The sequence below is a fragment of the Mixophyes fleayi genome, chromosome 2 (genome assembly GCF_038048845.1).
Source record: "Mixophyes fleayi isolate aMixFle1 chromosome 2, aMixFle1.hap1, whole genome shotgun sequence".
Lineage (NCBI taxonomy): Eukaryota > Metazoa > Chordata > Amphibia > Anura > Limnodynastidae > Mixophyes > Mixophyes fleayi.
This window is the reverse complement of record NC_134403.1, coordinates 155,565,674-155,584,056: the sequence shown is the minus strand read 5'-3', so window position 1 is coordinate 155,584,056 and position 18,383 is coordinate 155,565,674. Positions and strand designations below refer to the sequence as shown.

The window sequence follows — 18,383 nt, the reverse complement described above, 5'->3', positions numbered from 1 at the left end:
TCTTTAACCAGGACATTTTTTTTCCACCTTGACCAAGACACAAGTGACTTAAGTGAAAGAACACTTGTATCAATACTGGAGGACCTGGTTTGCATGACTTTGTTATAGAAACAGATAATTGACTGCTATTAAATTGACCTTAGTCTCTATCAGTGTGTGTGGGTATTTAGACTGGAAGTTCCAGTGGGGCAGAGACTGATGTGAGTTCTCTGTACAGTGTGCGGAATTAGTGACGCTATATAAATAGCTGCTGCTGATGATCATAGGGGGTTCTGTTGAAGATTTGCTAGCACCTCTGAAAAGAACTCCTGTAACAAAGTTTTTTACCACCTCCTCTTTTCTGCTCTTTCTCTAACTAACCTTCCTGTTCCTCTTCCTCTTTACTTCAGCCACTCCATTTTCCTATTTTCTGGCATTAGTTTTCCAAGTCTCCATGTTTAACAATTACTTACTTATGACCGCCCCCTCAAATTTTATGGGCAAGGGTTGGATGAGAAAAGGATGCTAACTTGGCCTGTTTGCTATACTTCTATTAGTTTGTTATAAAACTAATTAAAAAGTTGTAAGAAAGGGTATAAAAAAGTACTTTCATATTTAAGCACACCATTTTTGTGGCATCAATTCCAGGAACGTTTAATAAAAATAAAAAATAAAAATGATAAAAGTGCAATCCAAGGAGCATACATTAAAATACTGTGTTATTCAATGCTCAGTTGCATGCATTGTAAGCTCATTTTAATGAAAAGATTCAGTTAACATTTGTCAAGCTTTTATCACCAATTGCCGGTTTCACTAACTCTGTCATTCAGATGCACAATGAATACTGTTATTTCTTACAATTCATTATGTCATGCAAATTATATCAATCAATACTTAATTTCTTTCCAACCATGAAGAGGACAAATCTCTTTCATACCTTTTTTTTTTTAAATACAGACCACAAAGAGTCACAGAGATTGCGTGACCTTTAAATTTTTAGTTGGCATGAGATGATGTATCACCCAAAGTAATCCTAAAAATAGAAGGCAGCAGGTGTGTGTCTGCCATCAGAGTAGAATAATTATGAACATTTTCAATGGGAAGCACTTTGAAAACTATTGAGTCAAATGTATCACACCCATACTGATCAGTTTTCAGTGATCAGCTTTAATTGGTAATCTGCTTATCAAAATGTAGACTTTGACTAACAAATTTAAAAGATGTGAGTAACAGATATTGTTTCCAGTAAATAATTCCTTTAATACATTCTTTGTAAAATATATTGTTTTATTTACAAATGTAGGTAGGTTTCTTTGTAAAAATATAAAAGGGGTTTTATAGTCTTGTTAAATACTCCACGTATCCAGATCTTCTCTGCTTAATACAGGCCTTTCCAATAATGGATTGGTGTTCTCCTGCTCAGTGTTTGCCAATGCCCACCAATGAAGCAGAGCAAATCACTTTATTAATGAATTAGTTAATCCCACCAAAAATGTAAGTTTGCAATGGATCTCTCCTTTTAATATGTACACCAATCCATAGTACAAAATCTTGTATTTGCTTGCATTAGCTAATGAACTAGACTGATTATTATTATTATTATTATTACAATTTATTTCTATAGCGCCAGCACTTAATTCCGCAGCACTGTACAGAGAACACACTCATATCAGTCCCTGCCCCATTGGGACTGATAACATTAAAATAAAAAGCAAAAATGCCTCATAACTACAGTCTCAATCACATTTTGTTTATGACAACTTTAATATAAATAAATAATACTTATATATGAGAGAGGCTTTAATATGGACCTTAGTCATTAGTTTAAAATATGAGAGAATCCTAACATAAGGATAGCAGAAGAAATAATAATTTGGTTGAAATTGTTAAAATATAAACCCATTTATATTAAATCAGTTGAAGTAAATCCAGTTAACAGTTAATTATATAGTGATATCCACTGTATTGCAGCTAAATAAAATAACACCTTAACTTTCAATCCCATTTCTATGGTAACAATATCAGATTATTTTCAATAAAGGTTTATTTTGTTACTCAGAATGAATAACTTCCCTTTCAGCAATGTTCACTTGCAAGAACGAACATGCCCATTAGCTGAAGCACGTGTCATTAATATTCCCTCAATACACATAAACTCCTTTTCAACCCTGTCATCATGATTCCTATATTGTAAATTTGGTTGTCTTATGACATCCATCTCATCCCATCACCAGATAAGGCAAATATAGATGAAGCAAGATTCCCTAAGATCAAGCTCCTATCTCTCAGTGCCATTAATGTAGCCTCTGAGTGGGCTTCCATCACTTAATAAAGCAAGTGAGGTTAATGTATTGTAATTTGGGACATAGTCTACACTTTAGAAGGCAACAAAATGTGTCAATTGTCAGAGTAATTTTCGCACAATATATATATTTACATTTGTTTTCTGAAATACCCAATTAATAATAATTACTTGCTCAAAGGTTCTGCTAAATTCTAACAGTGGTGTGAATGTTTACTGTATTCAACAAAATCTCTACTCCTTTCTCATAGATTACAATAATCTATCAAAATTACATTAGCTGCCTGTTCTGGATTATTTATGTTATCTAATGTGTACTGTTGCCAATTTAGCATGCATATGATGGCATATATGTTGTGCTATGTAGCATTTTAAGATGTTGTGATACTTTTTAATTAGGAAAATATCAAACTGATCAACATAATTTAAAATAATAAACAATAGATTTATGTCCTCAAAGATAAAGGAATAAACACTGAATGGAACATTTGAAACATTTTTATTAATAACTCAACATTTCAGGAGATCATGATGTTATATTTCATTTGTGTGCTCCGCTGCCTTAATAAATTCCCACTTGGAACCCTACTATGTGGTCTTGTGTGGAGAACACATTTTAATAATCTTGTGTGATCATAAATTTGTGGGTGATCCCAAATGCCTAATATGCTGCATAGTAACAGATAAAACAATCATTAAATTTCCCCTGCAGCCTTTTAAAGCATGAAGTGCAAACTTCTCATTTCAGAGTTTTACCTTTTATAATTTGTGTTGTTTTAGTATTACATTACTTTTTCTAGGCTTAAAAAGAACTCAAATAATAGATAATGAAGATAGATGATACAACATTTTACAGAAAAATATACTGACTATTATAAAACCATTTGTTTGGGGAATAATAATGCAAATTGATGTATAATAATAGTCAACCTGAGGGAAAGCAGTTCTTGCTTCAAAGTACAATCAAAATAAAAACATTTATTGTGAGAAATGCAGAGCTAAATAGTTTAAACTGCAGTTTTCACTAGATGAAATGTTTAAGTGAACAATGCATTTTATATAACCATATTAGAGTCTTCCATGTTAGAGCACGTTAGAATATATTTTTCTAAAACACACTCACAGACCTGCTCCCATCTTACCCTGCCTATGCCCCATATAACATAACATAAAATCTTTAATTACAATAATGTACAGATAAGAGTCCCTGGACTCTGCTGACCATCTCTCATTTTACATACATATGGAGTAGAGTTTATTGCTGCAGTGAATGGTGTAGTCTTCTCCATTTCTGCAAAAGTTATACTGCCATCTGCCTTATTACTTCTGTCAGAAATAAACCAATTATGCTATCGTAAATATAGGCATATTATTTTTCTATTTAAAGTAAATAGAACAAGTTTATAAATAGGCAAATGTAAAATATCATGTGCAAAGCAGTGTATAGAATATATTTAGCGTATAGACCATTCATACTGGCAAGTTTATCTGCAGAACATTCACTACAGGCAGCCAAGGGAGGAATTACTGCCACTGCAGGGGGTGCTGCTGCTATTGGACCCAAAGGTGAGATGACCCCACCAATGCGGGACCAATCCTCTTCCCCTGAAGTCCACTCTGCTACTCTAAGCATGTGTGTTGGTCCCAGAAGAACAAAGTTCGGTACCAGCACATGCGTAGTGAAGCCCAGCCTGGCAATGCCATGTTCCTCAGCTTCCTATCACATGCACTCCTACCTGTTCTCTCATGTAAGCATTAGACTTGATGAAAATTAATAGGCATTAGTGGTTGTCATAGGGGTCGGAGATCCCTCAGATAGCTGCATTTTTATGAAAGATCATGTTTCAGTGTGTAAATGGGCCATCAAGTAGAACGAGAAATAAGTTTCTAATGCATTCAAAATAAATTTCTATATCTTTGTTAGTTGGTTTGTAGCTGCAACCTATTTATTTAATTATAATTATTAATTAGATTATGTTGGGTGGTAAAGCATAAGCACATATTTGGAGTATTATAACTCCAGTGGTTTATTTCTGATATGAAATGTAGCCAGTTTGCTCTATGAATAATTGGCTTCAAAAGCTACATTTCAGTGAACTTTTGTAAAGTGGTGCCAGTTTCTCGCCATGCATGACTCCAGTGGAAATCAACCTTAATTTACTTAAATATTGCCTTGAATATGAGCGCTTAAGATGAGATAACTTGTGCAGAGTGTTTCTTACTTCATACGGTTCACAAGGCCTAAACTAATTTGTTGAGCGGAATGTAATTTGGTAGAAGTTTTAGATGGAGAGTACCTACTGAATGCTTAGGAATTCTATCGCATGGAAAAGGATATTAGATGTATTAGACGAAGAAATGAGCTAAGTAGATTGAAATATTTCCACAAACCACATTTTGATGGATTTGGGATTTCTAATATGATTTTACCATAGTAAGCAGAAAATGTCCACTTATTTGGAATATATGTAATCATACATTTAATAATGCATTTTTCATTTTCAGCATCTGGGAGACCGCTGGGCTGCCATATGCAGGTGGACAGAGGACAGATGGATTCTTTTACAGGAAATTCTTCTGAAATGGCAACAATTTGCTGAAGAACAGGTTAGGTTTTCTAAGCATAACATGTAACAATCCATTTTATGATTCATCACTTTTTGGCTCAACATAGCATATTCTATTTCTATGGGATTTATTATTATTATTATTTCTATGATTATTATTAATAATAATAATAATAATAATAATAATAATAATAATTTGTTTTTATATTTTTTATATATATATCTTTTATTACTATTTTTAATTGAACGTCAAAAGTTTGTTTCTCTTTTTTTCATCATAGCAGATGTGGATCACCGAGCCCATGTGGTCTGAGTGGGTTATATATAGTTTTACCTAATTTTTCCAATACACGTTTAGTTAAATCAATGAGCATAATGCATTATGTACAGAAAGCTAAACACCTATGTCTGTTTATATTTACTCAATTTGAATGTGAACTGCCCTATTACTTGCCTGGTTTAAGTAATCATGAGCTTTAGAGATAGCTGTAAATCCTAGTAAGCATATCTTGTGTTATACAACTTATGATGGACAGCTTTCAAATTAAAGCTTTGACTAAGTATTTGCTCCATGGGCACAATTGTCCCAATGTAGTTTACAAATATAGCTGGTTTTGAAATGAAATGAAAAGTCATAAAATAAACAATTATACAAATAGATTTTAATTTCTTGTATAGACCTACCAATACTAAAATGATGGAAATTTAAGCATTATAGTTCTACAGAATTTTATAGAACATCTAATTCAGAACAAGGTACACCTCAAAGTCATGTATTGCTGCCAGTTATTACAAGTCATTGCTCCTACTATTTACGTATTAAGTGGGGTCTCTGTATTGGATGGGGTCACCTAGATTGAGGAGTTTAGCCCAATTTTTTTACATATATTTATTAATGCAGACTACCAGTTTGCTAATCTCTTTGGGTCTCTATAACTCTGTTTCAACTACTGTAGCTCTAAAGATATAGGCTTAACTAGACCCTTGATTTTTCAGGAAAGCCCACCATGGACTAATCTAAATTGTTAGGGAATCATTCCCTGAACATTTTAACTTTTATCTCATATTCTAATACTTAAAGGAACTTTTAAATGTTCTGGAAAAGTTATTTATTCAAATTTACATTCAGACATTATTTTATCCAACTACTTAATGCAACCTTTAATTGTATTTTAGTGCCTATTTGATGCCTGGCTCACAGAAAAAGAAGAGACGGTGAATATTATTCATAACACAGATTTTAAGGATCAGAATGAAATGATTTCTAACTTAAGGAAATTAGCGGTATGTTTGACCATTTAACCATTTTCCTCCAATATATTCTATTGGTTGAAATGTTTCCATTTTGTGCATTTATTTGTTATTTTGTTATAAAATTATTTTCTTTACAATTCATGCTGATAATATTGCTATAACTGTTTATTTCATTGTTTCCTTTTTTCTATTCCCATTGTCAATCCTCAGGAAGTGGAAAATACAAGATAAAAACTGTTGCTTCCACGAAACACATTTCAATAAAAATCACTCTGTGTTAAAGTATGTCCTTCTTTGCATTTGTGCTGGTAAATAATACTAGGAAATCGAATAATGATGAATAATAATAATACTGAAATTGTAGCCATTTCTATTAAAGAAAATCTAGGAATTGCTCCTTTTGTGCAAACAGTCACTCGCATTAAACCAAAATAGTATATGGTGAGGTATATATGAGCAACATTCTCACTGTCTTCTATTAATTATAAGCACCAAAATAAAAAGTAAGATTGCTTATCTGTGATTGGAATGTCATAAGTATAGGCTCTGCTTCAACACACCAACTGGGTTAGGAAAAGGAAAATTGGAACCAATAGTGTAATACCATTTAAATCAAGGTTTTCTGCTGCCACATTTATTGATTGATTTCTTCATATATAAGGAAAAACTAGGAAAGATTGAAGGGTGGGAGTAAATCCCAAAAACAGAATCTCACAATGTCAAAATCAAAGGTTCTGTGTTTAGAACTGAAACATCAGGATTCAATGTCCCCCTGTCCTTTCTTTACTTCTTTCTCCTTTTATATATGAACATATCAATCAATTAACATGGAAGTGAGGAGGGGGACTACAATCACCACATACCTTCATTGACAGATATAATGCTATGAGTAGCACATCCTAATGTACATGTTTTTATGTGCAAATAAAGATGTTTCAAATTGTATTCACTATTGATATTCTGATTTTTCTCTCCACTAATATGTTTGGTTTGCTATAGAGGATATTGAATTTGTTTTCATTATAGAATTGATGATGTTACAATCACTATAAAGCAATTCCTACATTATTTTTGGTATGTTTTTGCATTTAAAGAAAACAATGAAAATATTTGTCAATATACACCTCACCTAATGGGTACATCTATATTTTGCTATTACACCCTGTTAAGACCCTGACTCAGATCAGGTTGCTACCCTACTGTGGATGGAGATTTCCTGTGAGTGCTGAACTACTTTTTTATACATTTCACTTAATGATAACCTTGATCTATTGTTTTACCGATATTGATGCTTGACTTATTTTAGCACCAATTTGTTCTTCTTACATTTAAAAGTGTTTAAACATAGTTTTTTAATTAGTAAAATTAGTTTTCAAGATGAATCCAATAGTCCTTGCTTTTATCTGCACTCTTCAAGTACATACTGCAATTAGTACAAGATGATGAACGTACAGAGCAGTGAGTTATAAAATACACTTTCAAGAGACCTGATGCATTGTTGACTAATAACAATAAGCTGTATATAAGCTTTAATTCAATACAATATGATAATATACTGATGATATGATGAACATGGTTATGTCATCATTGGAGAGGTATGGCAATGACCAAAATAAAGAAAATAATGAAATGATGTCCTTTAACCAGATGAAAGGGGATATGCAGTGAATTAATAGGACTCCAACAGCGGCTTTGCAGAGATGATTGTAATGGATAAAATAATTGAGCAAGAGCGTATGATATGGCTGCCATGATCACACAGATATGTGCTCACCTCCAACCAGAGTACAAGCAGTCTCATGTGGACACCCATGAAATAAGCATTGTTTTCTCTATAGACTTGTATGGCAGATAACAGAGCAGTTGCTTGTACTAGGCAACATAGCAAGATTATATACAAACAACTAGCATAATAATGTTTGTTTTTGTGCTCAAAAAATATTTTTTAACTACATTGTATTGGCTTATAATGAATGATAAAAAATAAAAATTAAGCTAAGAGTCCTCCAGCCAGAAGGCATTTAATGTCAGACAGATGTTGATTGCATAACGGCTGTTGTTTTACAGCTCTGTGATACATTTCTGGGATATGATGGTTTCATATAACACTTACTACAGCTTCCTTGCACCGTATGCTGCAGTGTCTATCTCAAAATATCTTGGTCTTGAGTTACAATATCTCACTTACTTTCCTTAATACTTTTCTTATTACTTCTGCTATAATATGGATACTTTTACATATTTCATATGGACAGTTTTACATATTAGTTTTCTTCCAATGTTACAAGGTGTCTTTTTAAACTGGATAATCTTACAGTTAGATTTATAAACTGTTTCTGATTTAAAGCTAGAACTGAAGAGCCAATGAAAGTATAGGAAGGTGGTATAGTTCTGCAAGGCCATGGTCCAGTATTATGAGAGTGAGAGCCTTTGGGCTTCTCATTGCTGAGCTTAGGTGCTCATGTAAGAAAGTAAGAGAGCTCAGGAAGAAAAGAGCGAGTCAAAATGAAAATAATGGATAGCCAGATGCCTTCAAAATAGAGGTACCTTAAGAAGCGACTAATTCTGCAGAATTAGTGGCGCTATATGAATAAATAGATGATGATGATGATAATGAGTACTTTGTGGCAGCTGCAGTATGATTCAAATAGAAGTTTTGCTGTAAGAGTTTTTTATTGTTGGATTTGCAGATTTCCCAATTCTATAGGTTAGTCTAGAAATTCCATCCTGTTGTTTTGGCTGGTTGACTGTTAATAGAACCTTAGTCCTGTGCGCTAAGTAACCTGGTCAGAGAAAGATAACTGGAAAGAAGGGTGTGATGATAACTCCTGTGGGAGTGAAACAGAGGGGATGCTGGTAAATCCCATCAAGAAATCTAGGTGCAGTCAGGAGTAGGGACTGAAATGAAGTTAGAGTTCAGATGACCATATGAATAATTTGCTTTATGGGTGTTGAAGCTCCAGTGTGAAAGCATTTGTGTGTGTTCACAATTTGTTTTTATTTAATCCTCCTTAATAATGCGTCTTTCTACAAAATAGTAATGAACCTTAACTTCCACAAATAGTAGACTAAATAAATATCATCAAAAATTATACAAATTATGCACTTCAGCCAATATCAGTCTACATTAGGTGATTTGCCTACCGTATCAGGAAAATGGGGACTATTATGTATAATAAAGACAATGTTAAGAAAGTGAGGAGCACACATTTAAGGCGGACACTTTAGCCAAGTACCTGGAGGGATATTTATTTTATGGCTTACTTTCTCCTGAAAATTTGAGCAAATGTGTATTTTCCAATTTTTTTTGTAACATGTCATAATGTCTTTTAACAGATTTTGAAAGGAGAACTAGAAATGAAAAAGAAGACAATGGATACGCTGTACTCACTAAGTCAGGATCTCGTTTCTTCATTGAAAAATAAGGCAGTATCTCAAAAAAATGATGCAAGGCTCGAGAACTTTGCTCAGAGGTGGGATAATCTTGTGCAGAGGCTGGAGAGTTGTACCATGAAGGTAGGTTTGTATGGCGATACCTATGTCATATTATCAGATTATCTAAGTAAAATGCTCACACAATTGGCATTCATAACTACAAATGATAAGAGAATTATTTGTAAGTCATTATCAAAATCATTCCTCAGCTATTTTGTTGGGATACTACATTTGGATAAATAAATGTTGTTTCAAACCTAACTACTTGTGAGCTGGAGATTTTAGCTGATGTACAAAATATGTTTGACAATATAGAGGCTTGAGCTCTTACATCATCTTCCTCTGCTATTCATTATAATTTACTATTAGTTCTTTTACTTTGTTGCAACAATGCTGCAGCCCTCTGAAGAGAACCTGATAACTTAATGTTGATAAGTGTTCAAACGTAAGAGGGCGGAAAAATATTTGAATGTAATCTTATTAGCAAAGAAGGAGTGAATATCTCATTCAGTATATTAAGCAATTCATTTGCTCACATAGTTAAAATAGTTATTATCTGATTCTTGATGATCTAGATTGAATTTGTCTTGATTGTAACAGGTCTTTCCCACTGCTTACGGTATTTGAATGATACATTAGTATTATGTATCCCTTTAGTAGCCAAAGTCAGATATATCTAACAGTTAATTATTTCTAATAAATATGATATCTGTGAGCATTGTCCATTGACATATGGTTAATAGCATCACAATCAGCATGTTCTGATGTCAGAATATGGTGATTATACAATCAACAGGCCTACACATAAGGTACCCACACACACTTCATTCAGAACCACTGTCAGATTTGACAACACACAAATTGACAAGTTTCTTAGGATCAATACACATAATATTACACATATCATTCAAATATAATTGAACCTATATGAACTCCAACTGACAAGACGTCAGAGTCCGGTCCCACTAAAGGGTTTTAAGAATTTTAACAGAGCACTTAATTTCTTTCTCTTTTCACTTTTGTAATCTTTATTTTATTATTTTGCCTTAATGGACCTGTTGAATCAGGAAGTGTGAATATGTTTTTAACATGTAACCAATAAAAGTGGTTTTAAAGTTGTAAAATAAGATGGAGTGCATTCTCTTTTATTCAACTCTGGTCTTTAAGAGAATATGCACTTACATACTCGACTAACATCATTCAGATGTTCATTGGGATCAGCAGTTTTATTTGGGCCATATACACTGCAATCTTAGGCAGCCCAAGTGGCCATCAAAATCTTGGTTTGTAAAGGCACATTTTATTGGCCCAAGTCTAAATTAATGCATGGTCTCTTCTCCCCTGCTGCAACCACAGCAGTAAATATACATCCTGGGATAAGTTAAGTATCAGAAGTCACATTAGCGCAATTTCATATGGGCCTGATACTCTAAGCTCCTGAACAGCCTCAGCTGGAGCACGAGAAGAATAGCGCCTTCCATATACTACTGACATGACACCATATAAAATCAGTGTTAGACATAAAGGAGAAGTGGGAAGGATGAAGAGGAGGAGATATTGGATATCTAACTTTTTTAAGTCCATAAGCAACTTTTTGTGTTGATAATGACTTGTCTGCCGTATGAATAAAAGAAAGAAAGAGTAACTGTATAAAAAAAAGTACGTGCCCTCCTAAAATCTTTAACCATCCCCAGTGCCGCCCTTTCTAGAGATCATCTTCTTCATGCTGATTAGCACTGGGACACTTCCCAGCTACCTTAGTTTTTGGGTACAGTGGTAATAGTAATATAAATAAATCTGTAATAAACAAATAATAATAATGATAATAACAAAACAACTAATAAACAAACTGGGTAAAACAGACAGAGGTGAGAAGGCCCTGATCGCAAGCTTACAATCTCTAGGACAATGGGAGTTTGATACATGAGGTTAAGTCTACATTTTGCACTTCGGTCCAGGCAGACTGCAAAGGTAAAAGTGACTCATAAGCTAAATGATCCTGTCACACAACAATGTTGGTCAGGGGGTAGTTCCCTTGTGTGAAATTGTGTAACGGGTGGTAATAGGGTAATGTAGTGAGGTTAAGAGGGTGGTAGAGGAATATTATAAGCTTGTCTGAAGAGGTGGGTTTTCAGAGAACACTTTGTAGACCAGAGGAGAGTCTTATTGATGCGAGGGAGAGAATTCCATAGAGTGAATACAGCCTGAAAAAAGTCCTGTAACCGGGAATAGGAGGATGTAATGAGGGTGGATGAGAGACGCAGATCTTGTGCAGAGCGGAGTTGCCAAGTTGGGAGATATTTTGAGACAAGAGAGGAGATGTATGTTGGTGCAGCTTTGTTGATGGCCTTGTAGGTTAGTAAAAGTAATTTTATATTGGATTCAGTAGAAAACTGGCAACCAGTGTAGAGACATACAGAGTGATTCAGCAGAGTAATAACGATTTGCAAGGAAAATCAATCTTGCCGCTGCGTGCAAAATAGATTGTAGGGGTTTGAGTCCGTTTTGGGGAAGACCAGTAAGGAGAGAATTGCAATAGTAAATGCGGGAGATGATAAGTGCATGAATTAAGATTTTTGCAATGTCTTGTGCGAGATATGTACAAATTCTGCAATTTTTTTTAGATGTATTTAACATGATTTAAATATAGAGTCAATGTGGGGAACAAGGGATAGGTGTGAGTCAAGGATTACACCTAGGCAAGCTTTTGGGGTGAGATTTATGATCATGTTATCAACAGAGATAGAGATGTCAGGTATGCTCTTTTTGGTGGGTGGGAATATTATTAACTCTGTTTTTGAACGATTAAGTTTGAGTAGGTGAGAGGACATCCAAGATGAAATGGCAGAAAGACAGTCAGTTACACAGGACAACACAGATGTCGAGAGATCAGGAGAGGATAGATAAATTTGGGTATCATCCGCATAGAGATGATAATGAAATCCAAAGGAACTTATTAGATTTCCAAAGAGAAGCGGTATAGATAGAGAACAGCAGAGGACCTAGCACTGAGCCTTGCGGTACTCCAACTGATAAAGGAAGCGGAGAAGAGGTGGACCCAGAGAAATTAACAGTGAAAGAGCAATTAGAAAGGTAGGATGAGAACCAGGATAGAACATTGTCTTGAAGACCCAGGCATCGTTTGTATGAGGAGAGAGTTGTCAATGGTGTCAAATGCAGCCAAGAGATCCAGGAGAATTAGGAGAGAGTAATGGCGTTTAGTTTTAGCAGTGATCAGATCATTGACAACCTTGGTCAATGCAGTCTCTGTGGAGTGTTGAGAATGAAAGCCAGACTGAAGAGGATCCAACAGGTTGTTTGCAGAAAGGAAGCGTGTGCGTCGAGTGTAGGCAAGTCTCTCTAGAAGCTTGGAGGGGCACGGCAGCTGAGAAATGGGACAGTAATTTGAGAGAGAGTTTGGGTCAGAATCTTGTTTTTTCAGAATAGGAGTAATCACTGCGTGCTTGAATAGTGATGGAAAGATGCCAGTAGAGAGCGAGAGATTACAGATTTTAGTTAGAGGTGAAATGAGCACAGGAGACAGGGCTCTACTAATTTGCGAGGGAATAGGATCAAGAGGACAGGAGGTAGAGTAGGAAGATAAGAGGAGAGTAGAAATTTTCTCTTCATTTCTGGGGTCAAATGAAGAGAAGGTGTCAGAGAGTGGTGGAAAGGAATTGAGCTGATTGCTTGTCCAGGAAGAGAATACCATTTCTAGTCTGATCTTATCAATCTTGTCCTTGAAGTAGGAAGCAAGATCCTAGGCACTGATAGTAGATGGAGGGTTCGGGGTGGGAGGATTAAGAAGAGATTTAAATGTGTTAAAAAGGCGTTTGGGGTTAGAAGCCTGAGCATAGATAAGAGATTGGAAGTATGTTTGTTTTGCAGTGTTGAGAGCATTTCAATAGGAGCGGTAGATAGAAGTATATGTGAAGAAGTCATTAGTGGTGTGAGATTTACGCCAGTGACGTTCTGCTTTGCGGGAAAGTTTTTCAAGATTTTGCGTTGTTGTTGTGTGCCATGGCTGACATCGAAGTCTATGTGTAGTCTGAAGTCGCTGAAGCCACTTGAGTTACATACAGCACATATTTTCTTTAAAAGGGAAAATTCAGTTTATGTTTTTCTGATATTTTCCTTCCTGATCTGATCTGCATTTTAGTAGCATTCCATCAGAATGTGAAATCTTCAGGGTCTGCTGTTTCTGTAACTCTGTGAATACTATAGACTTCTTAACTATAAAGCAGCTCTCCCCAATAGAAAGGGTGACCAGTCATTTCAGTAGCGCAAAGAGCTTTTACTGCAGCATTGTCCTCTTATTGAAGCCTGCAGATACCTGACCTTGACAATATTACATTATTGACAATAATAAAAGCGAAAAATAAATGTTTCTTTAAATGTTCTCTTAACCTGATCTCAGCTAAGAAAAACACATTTAATTCCTATTTTCCTGTTGTTAAAAGAATGAATAATAAACATTCACAAAAGCTCTCACTGTGTGTAGTTTCATGCAGACATATTTAAATAAACATTATCTAAGAAAGTTCTTCTGAAAGGTGTTATCAGAGCATGAATAAATACTACTATTTTCAGCTTTACTGCTACACAGAGTTCTGACTCATCTGTGTTAAATTTGTGGTTATCACCCCAAGCAAACAGCATGTAAGGTGGAGGTATATGAGAGGCTAGACACTAGAAAGATTATTAGATAAAACTCTGTTTCATAGCAATGTTTTATTATTACTTGCCAAGTAATGGGAGAGGCAAAGATGTAACGGCTATAGGAGCAGTTTCACGAGGTTTGCAAACATTGTGTTCTGGCCCCCTGAGCGGCGAGCTGAAATTTCGCGAGTAAACTACCGTATTAACGCTTTTCACGCGCAATATTACCGTATAAACGGTAATATTTTTTGAGCGCTCGTTTTTTAGCGTTAACGCTAACAATTGAATACGCCCTAGTATTTTCAAACTCATTTGCTACACGTCCACTGAAATATCTAGGTCACAATTAAATAGGCTGCAAGCTACTGAAATATGCTTATTTTTCTAACATAAGCTGCAGAAAAGTTAAAAGCAACAGTTTGAGATATGTGTATTGATTTATGTCAAAGCAAGGCTAGTCAGAATTCACTCTTTTATATAATCAAACAAAGTGGGTAAAATAGTTTAATCGTTTATCGGAACATTGCCATTAATAGTGCTACATTGTTATTTTACCCAGATATTGCATATATCCAGATATATATTTCAAAGAGAGGAAAGTAAATCAGAGGATCATGTTTCAGAGTCTTCCATAATAATAGCTCCTGTCAGCAGTGTTTGTTTCCCATTTGGAGCAATGCAAGTGCAATTATTTCTGGAGATTCGTGCTATCTGGCACAAAAAACAGCTAAGTTCTGACAAAACATTTGTTTTCCATTCACTGATCTGTTACTTATACCACTGTCACTCTTAGTTAATTACACCTCACAATACGTTTAGTTTACTGCTCTTTAGGCATCAGTAGTTTTTGTGCAGTGTTATCTCATGCTTAAAAGTGTAGGAGTAGTTATATGCAGTGGAAAACCTTGCTGAGCCCATAGTTACTCATATACAAGTGTTGCACTTAACACTTAACCTGCGGATTCCCGACATTGCTGCTTTAAATGAACAGTTACCTAGGTCGCACCGTTGAGTGACTCGGAAGTCATGTGCCGAGGAGGTCTGTCGTCGGAATTAGTTGCGGTCAGCATCGTCCACCCATAGGAAATCTGCAGCATCGCTTTGTAGGCAAATCTGTTTATATTGATGTAGTTTTTTTTAAAATCGGTGTTTCATTGTAGGTATCGTTGTTGTCAGGGATGTGGTAACCGTTTTTACTATTACCACCGCTTTAGCCCAATAGGCCTGATTTCCCCTGTGTTCATCCAAAGAGTATCATTGTAGGGAGTATCATGTAGGGATAGTCTGTTACTGCAGCGCAGACGAGGGCCTGATGGTAGAAGGTAGCGGAGTCCAGAAATGGACCGAGGTCAGAGGGGCAACAGCAGCCAGCAGAGTGAAATCCAGGCAAGGGTCAGGGCCGGCAGAAAGCAACGTATTCGGAGAACAGGCAGATGTCAGGGTCACAGGCAATCCAACAAAGTACAGTAAGCAAGCCAGGGGTCATACACAAAGAATCAATCCAAAATAGCACAGTAGCAGAGGAAAGGAGCAGGTCAGCAACCAGAGACTGAAAGCTATAACCGGCAGTGAGGCTAAGCCCTCTTTGCTTAAAACAGTGATGTGGCCGACTGAAAATGCAGGGTGCCCAGATGCAATACTCAGCCCAAGTGGCTAATTTCAATCTCCCCCAATCAGCCATAGGAGGCTGAACTCATACAGACCTGTGGCAGGGAGAACCAAGCTTCCTGGTTGTTGCCCAGGCAACCGGGACGAAGAAGGCGTAAGTAACATCCTGGTCATCATGGAGATGGCCGGGACACCCAAAGCAGACAGAAGCGAGACGTGGGGGGCAGCAGTGGAGCCGCGGCTCGTGACATAGTCATGCTCAGAAATCCATAAATATTATAGTACGAGAAGGATGTCATGTTTGTTGCTGATCCCTATGACTGAACTTCCCACATTTCAGTGACAAATAACTAGAATTTAAAAGCTCTGTGGAGTACGGTTGCACTGTAAATACATTTTAATAATAAAAGAACCCTGCAGTAGCTTTAAAGAAATATCCACCTATTTGCAGTTGTTTTCCCCAAATAAGACTTAATGGACTCATAAGGATCAATTTTGTCAATAAAAGTGCCTGTCTATCTCTCGTCATTGGTGAGATACACTCTCTAACATAGTTTATCTAATGATATCTCTAAGTATGAGAGTGAGAGGACATTGTGATGTTTTTTTATTACATGTGTCATATTTGTGCCAATGAAGCTTTCTATTACATTGTGCAGCATGTTGGCACAGTGGTTAGTTTGTTTTTAAATTTGTTTTGAGGGTGATCTGGTTTGCTCCCGCATTCCAAAAACTTACTGGTAGGTTAATTGGTATCTGGCAAAATAAAAACTAGTGTGCATATGTATCTATGTGGTTGTAAATATAAACTATAAGCTCCTCTGGGCAGGGATTGATGTGAATGATTAAACATCCTCTATAAAGAACTGCATAATACGCAGACGCTATATGAATAACTTAATAATAATTACATAGGTCACCCATGAAAATGCGCTTCCCCACCAAAGTACATCATGGAGTTTCAAAATGGGTCCCATTAAGAGTATCTGTAGCTGAAAAATGCTAGCTCTGAGTTTAAACAAAATACAAGTCTTTTTGCTAGTGGAAATGACCCCAAAAAATGCACCTTCCGCCTTTATCACTAATCATGTCAGCATAATTGAATCTCGTTTTTTGTGCTGCTTTACAAAACTTTGCCTTTACTCTGCCCAACAACTACTCTAGGCAAGAGCAATCTTCTGTTACATTGCAAACACTACCATCTTCATCTGCAAACCTAAACACTATTGATGAAATCTAGGCGCACTTACCAAAGCTCATTTTGCACTGTGCATTGGCTGTTTTGCGCTTTGTAAATGACAGATGTCTATATATACCAGCATGTATCGTTGATGTAACTATTGTCAAAACTATATTTTAGTTCTAACATTTTGTATATAGTAACCGATCTGTAAAAAAAATTCTAGTCATGTGGAATGACAGATATTTCAACCAACTATTTCTAAACTTCTCTGTTAGGAAAGCTTGCAAAAAAATGTCAAAAAATCCTTTAAACATTTTCTACTGTTCATCTTCAAAATACCAACCCACTTAGATTCCCAGCTGAGCGCATTTAAGATTGAAATGGTGCTCATCTCTTTAGTGTTTAAAGGAATTCAGCTGCCTAAAACCTGCCATGATCAGGAGGCATATGGACACCATTAAATGAGTCATAAAACTGTCCTGCCTACAATTCAGTACACAACATACCAATTGCCAACTCCATAAATAAACAGAACCATAAAGACACCTAAGCCCTGTATGTACATTTTTATGACAGAAGTTATACAGAAACAACCGAGTAAATTCACACACAAACTGAAGTGATGTAGTTTTTGTATATAAACAGAATTATGGATATGTATAAACCAGAAATGCTCACAGAGTAGAGCTTTTACCCCATGTGCAACTTTTTGGCTGTTGAGTGAATACACGGGCACATATACCCTTTGTGCATTTTGGCAGTTCCTATGTACAGATACTTGGTGAGACCATTAAGGTTCAAAATAGGGACTGTCCTTGCTGATAGAAGTAAAAAAAAAAACACTTCAATGTCTCTTCTGCAGTCTTTTTGACCCTTGTTTATTTTTTTTTCATTTTTGCCCTAAAATGCTGTAAGTTCAAGCTTCATTTATATTATTCTATTTGTTTTGTGAGTGAAATGGTTCTGAAGGTTTGGATCCTACATCTGTCCAAATTAGCACTACTTCCAGTAAGGCGCGGAGTCTAACGGGCAGAAGGTATTCACCAGGGATCGCCGCAAGGTGGTTTGGTCTTAGCTGCATCTGTTCCGCAGGTTGCAGCCCTTACTGGGAGTATCAGGCGAGATCTATAGGGGAATACAGAGAGGTGAATCCATTTAAACACAGCAGGTTTACTACCAGATGGAGTTGTACACGATGAGGAATGAGATCTGCAGAGGGCAGGTTATCACTGGAATGGTGGGGTTGTACACCAGGAAGAACAACTCTGCGGACAGCAAGTTACCACTGGTATGGTTGCGTTAGTATACGATGAAGTGTCCGCTCTGCGGACAACAGGTTACTGCAGGAACGATGAAGTTCAAATTGACAAAGAATCGATGTGTCTTAGCTGGGGCA

General features: G+C 36.0%; 1 protein-coding gene across 8 annotated transcripts in view; it reads left to right on the top strand.

Moving 5' to 3' along the window:
* Positions 1 to 18,383, top strand: part of DMD (dystrophin) — a 1,967,742-nt gene that overhangs the window by 723,432 nt on the left and 1,225,927 nt on the right. For all 8 annotated transcript variants that reach the window (XM_075200299.1, XM_075200300.1, XM_075200296.1 and 5 more), the window contains 3 exons: positions 4,787 to 4,888; positions 6,025 to 6,132; positions 9,439 to 9,618. In XM_075200299.1, coding sequence (XP_075056400.1) covers positions 4,787 to 4,888; positions 6,025 to 6,132; positions 9,439 to 9,618 — 390 coding nt within the window. The remainder of the gene's footprint in view (positions 1 to 4,786; positions 4,889 to 6,024; positions 6,133 to 9,438; positions 9,619 to 18,383) is intronic.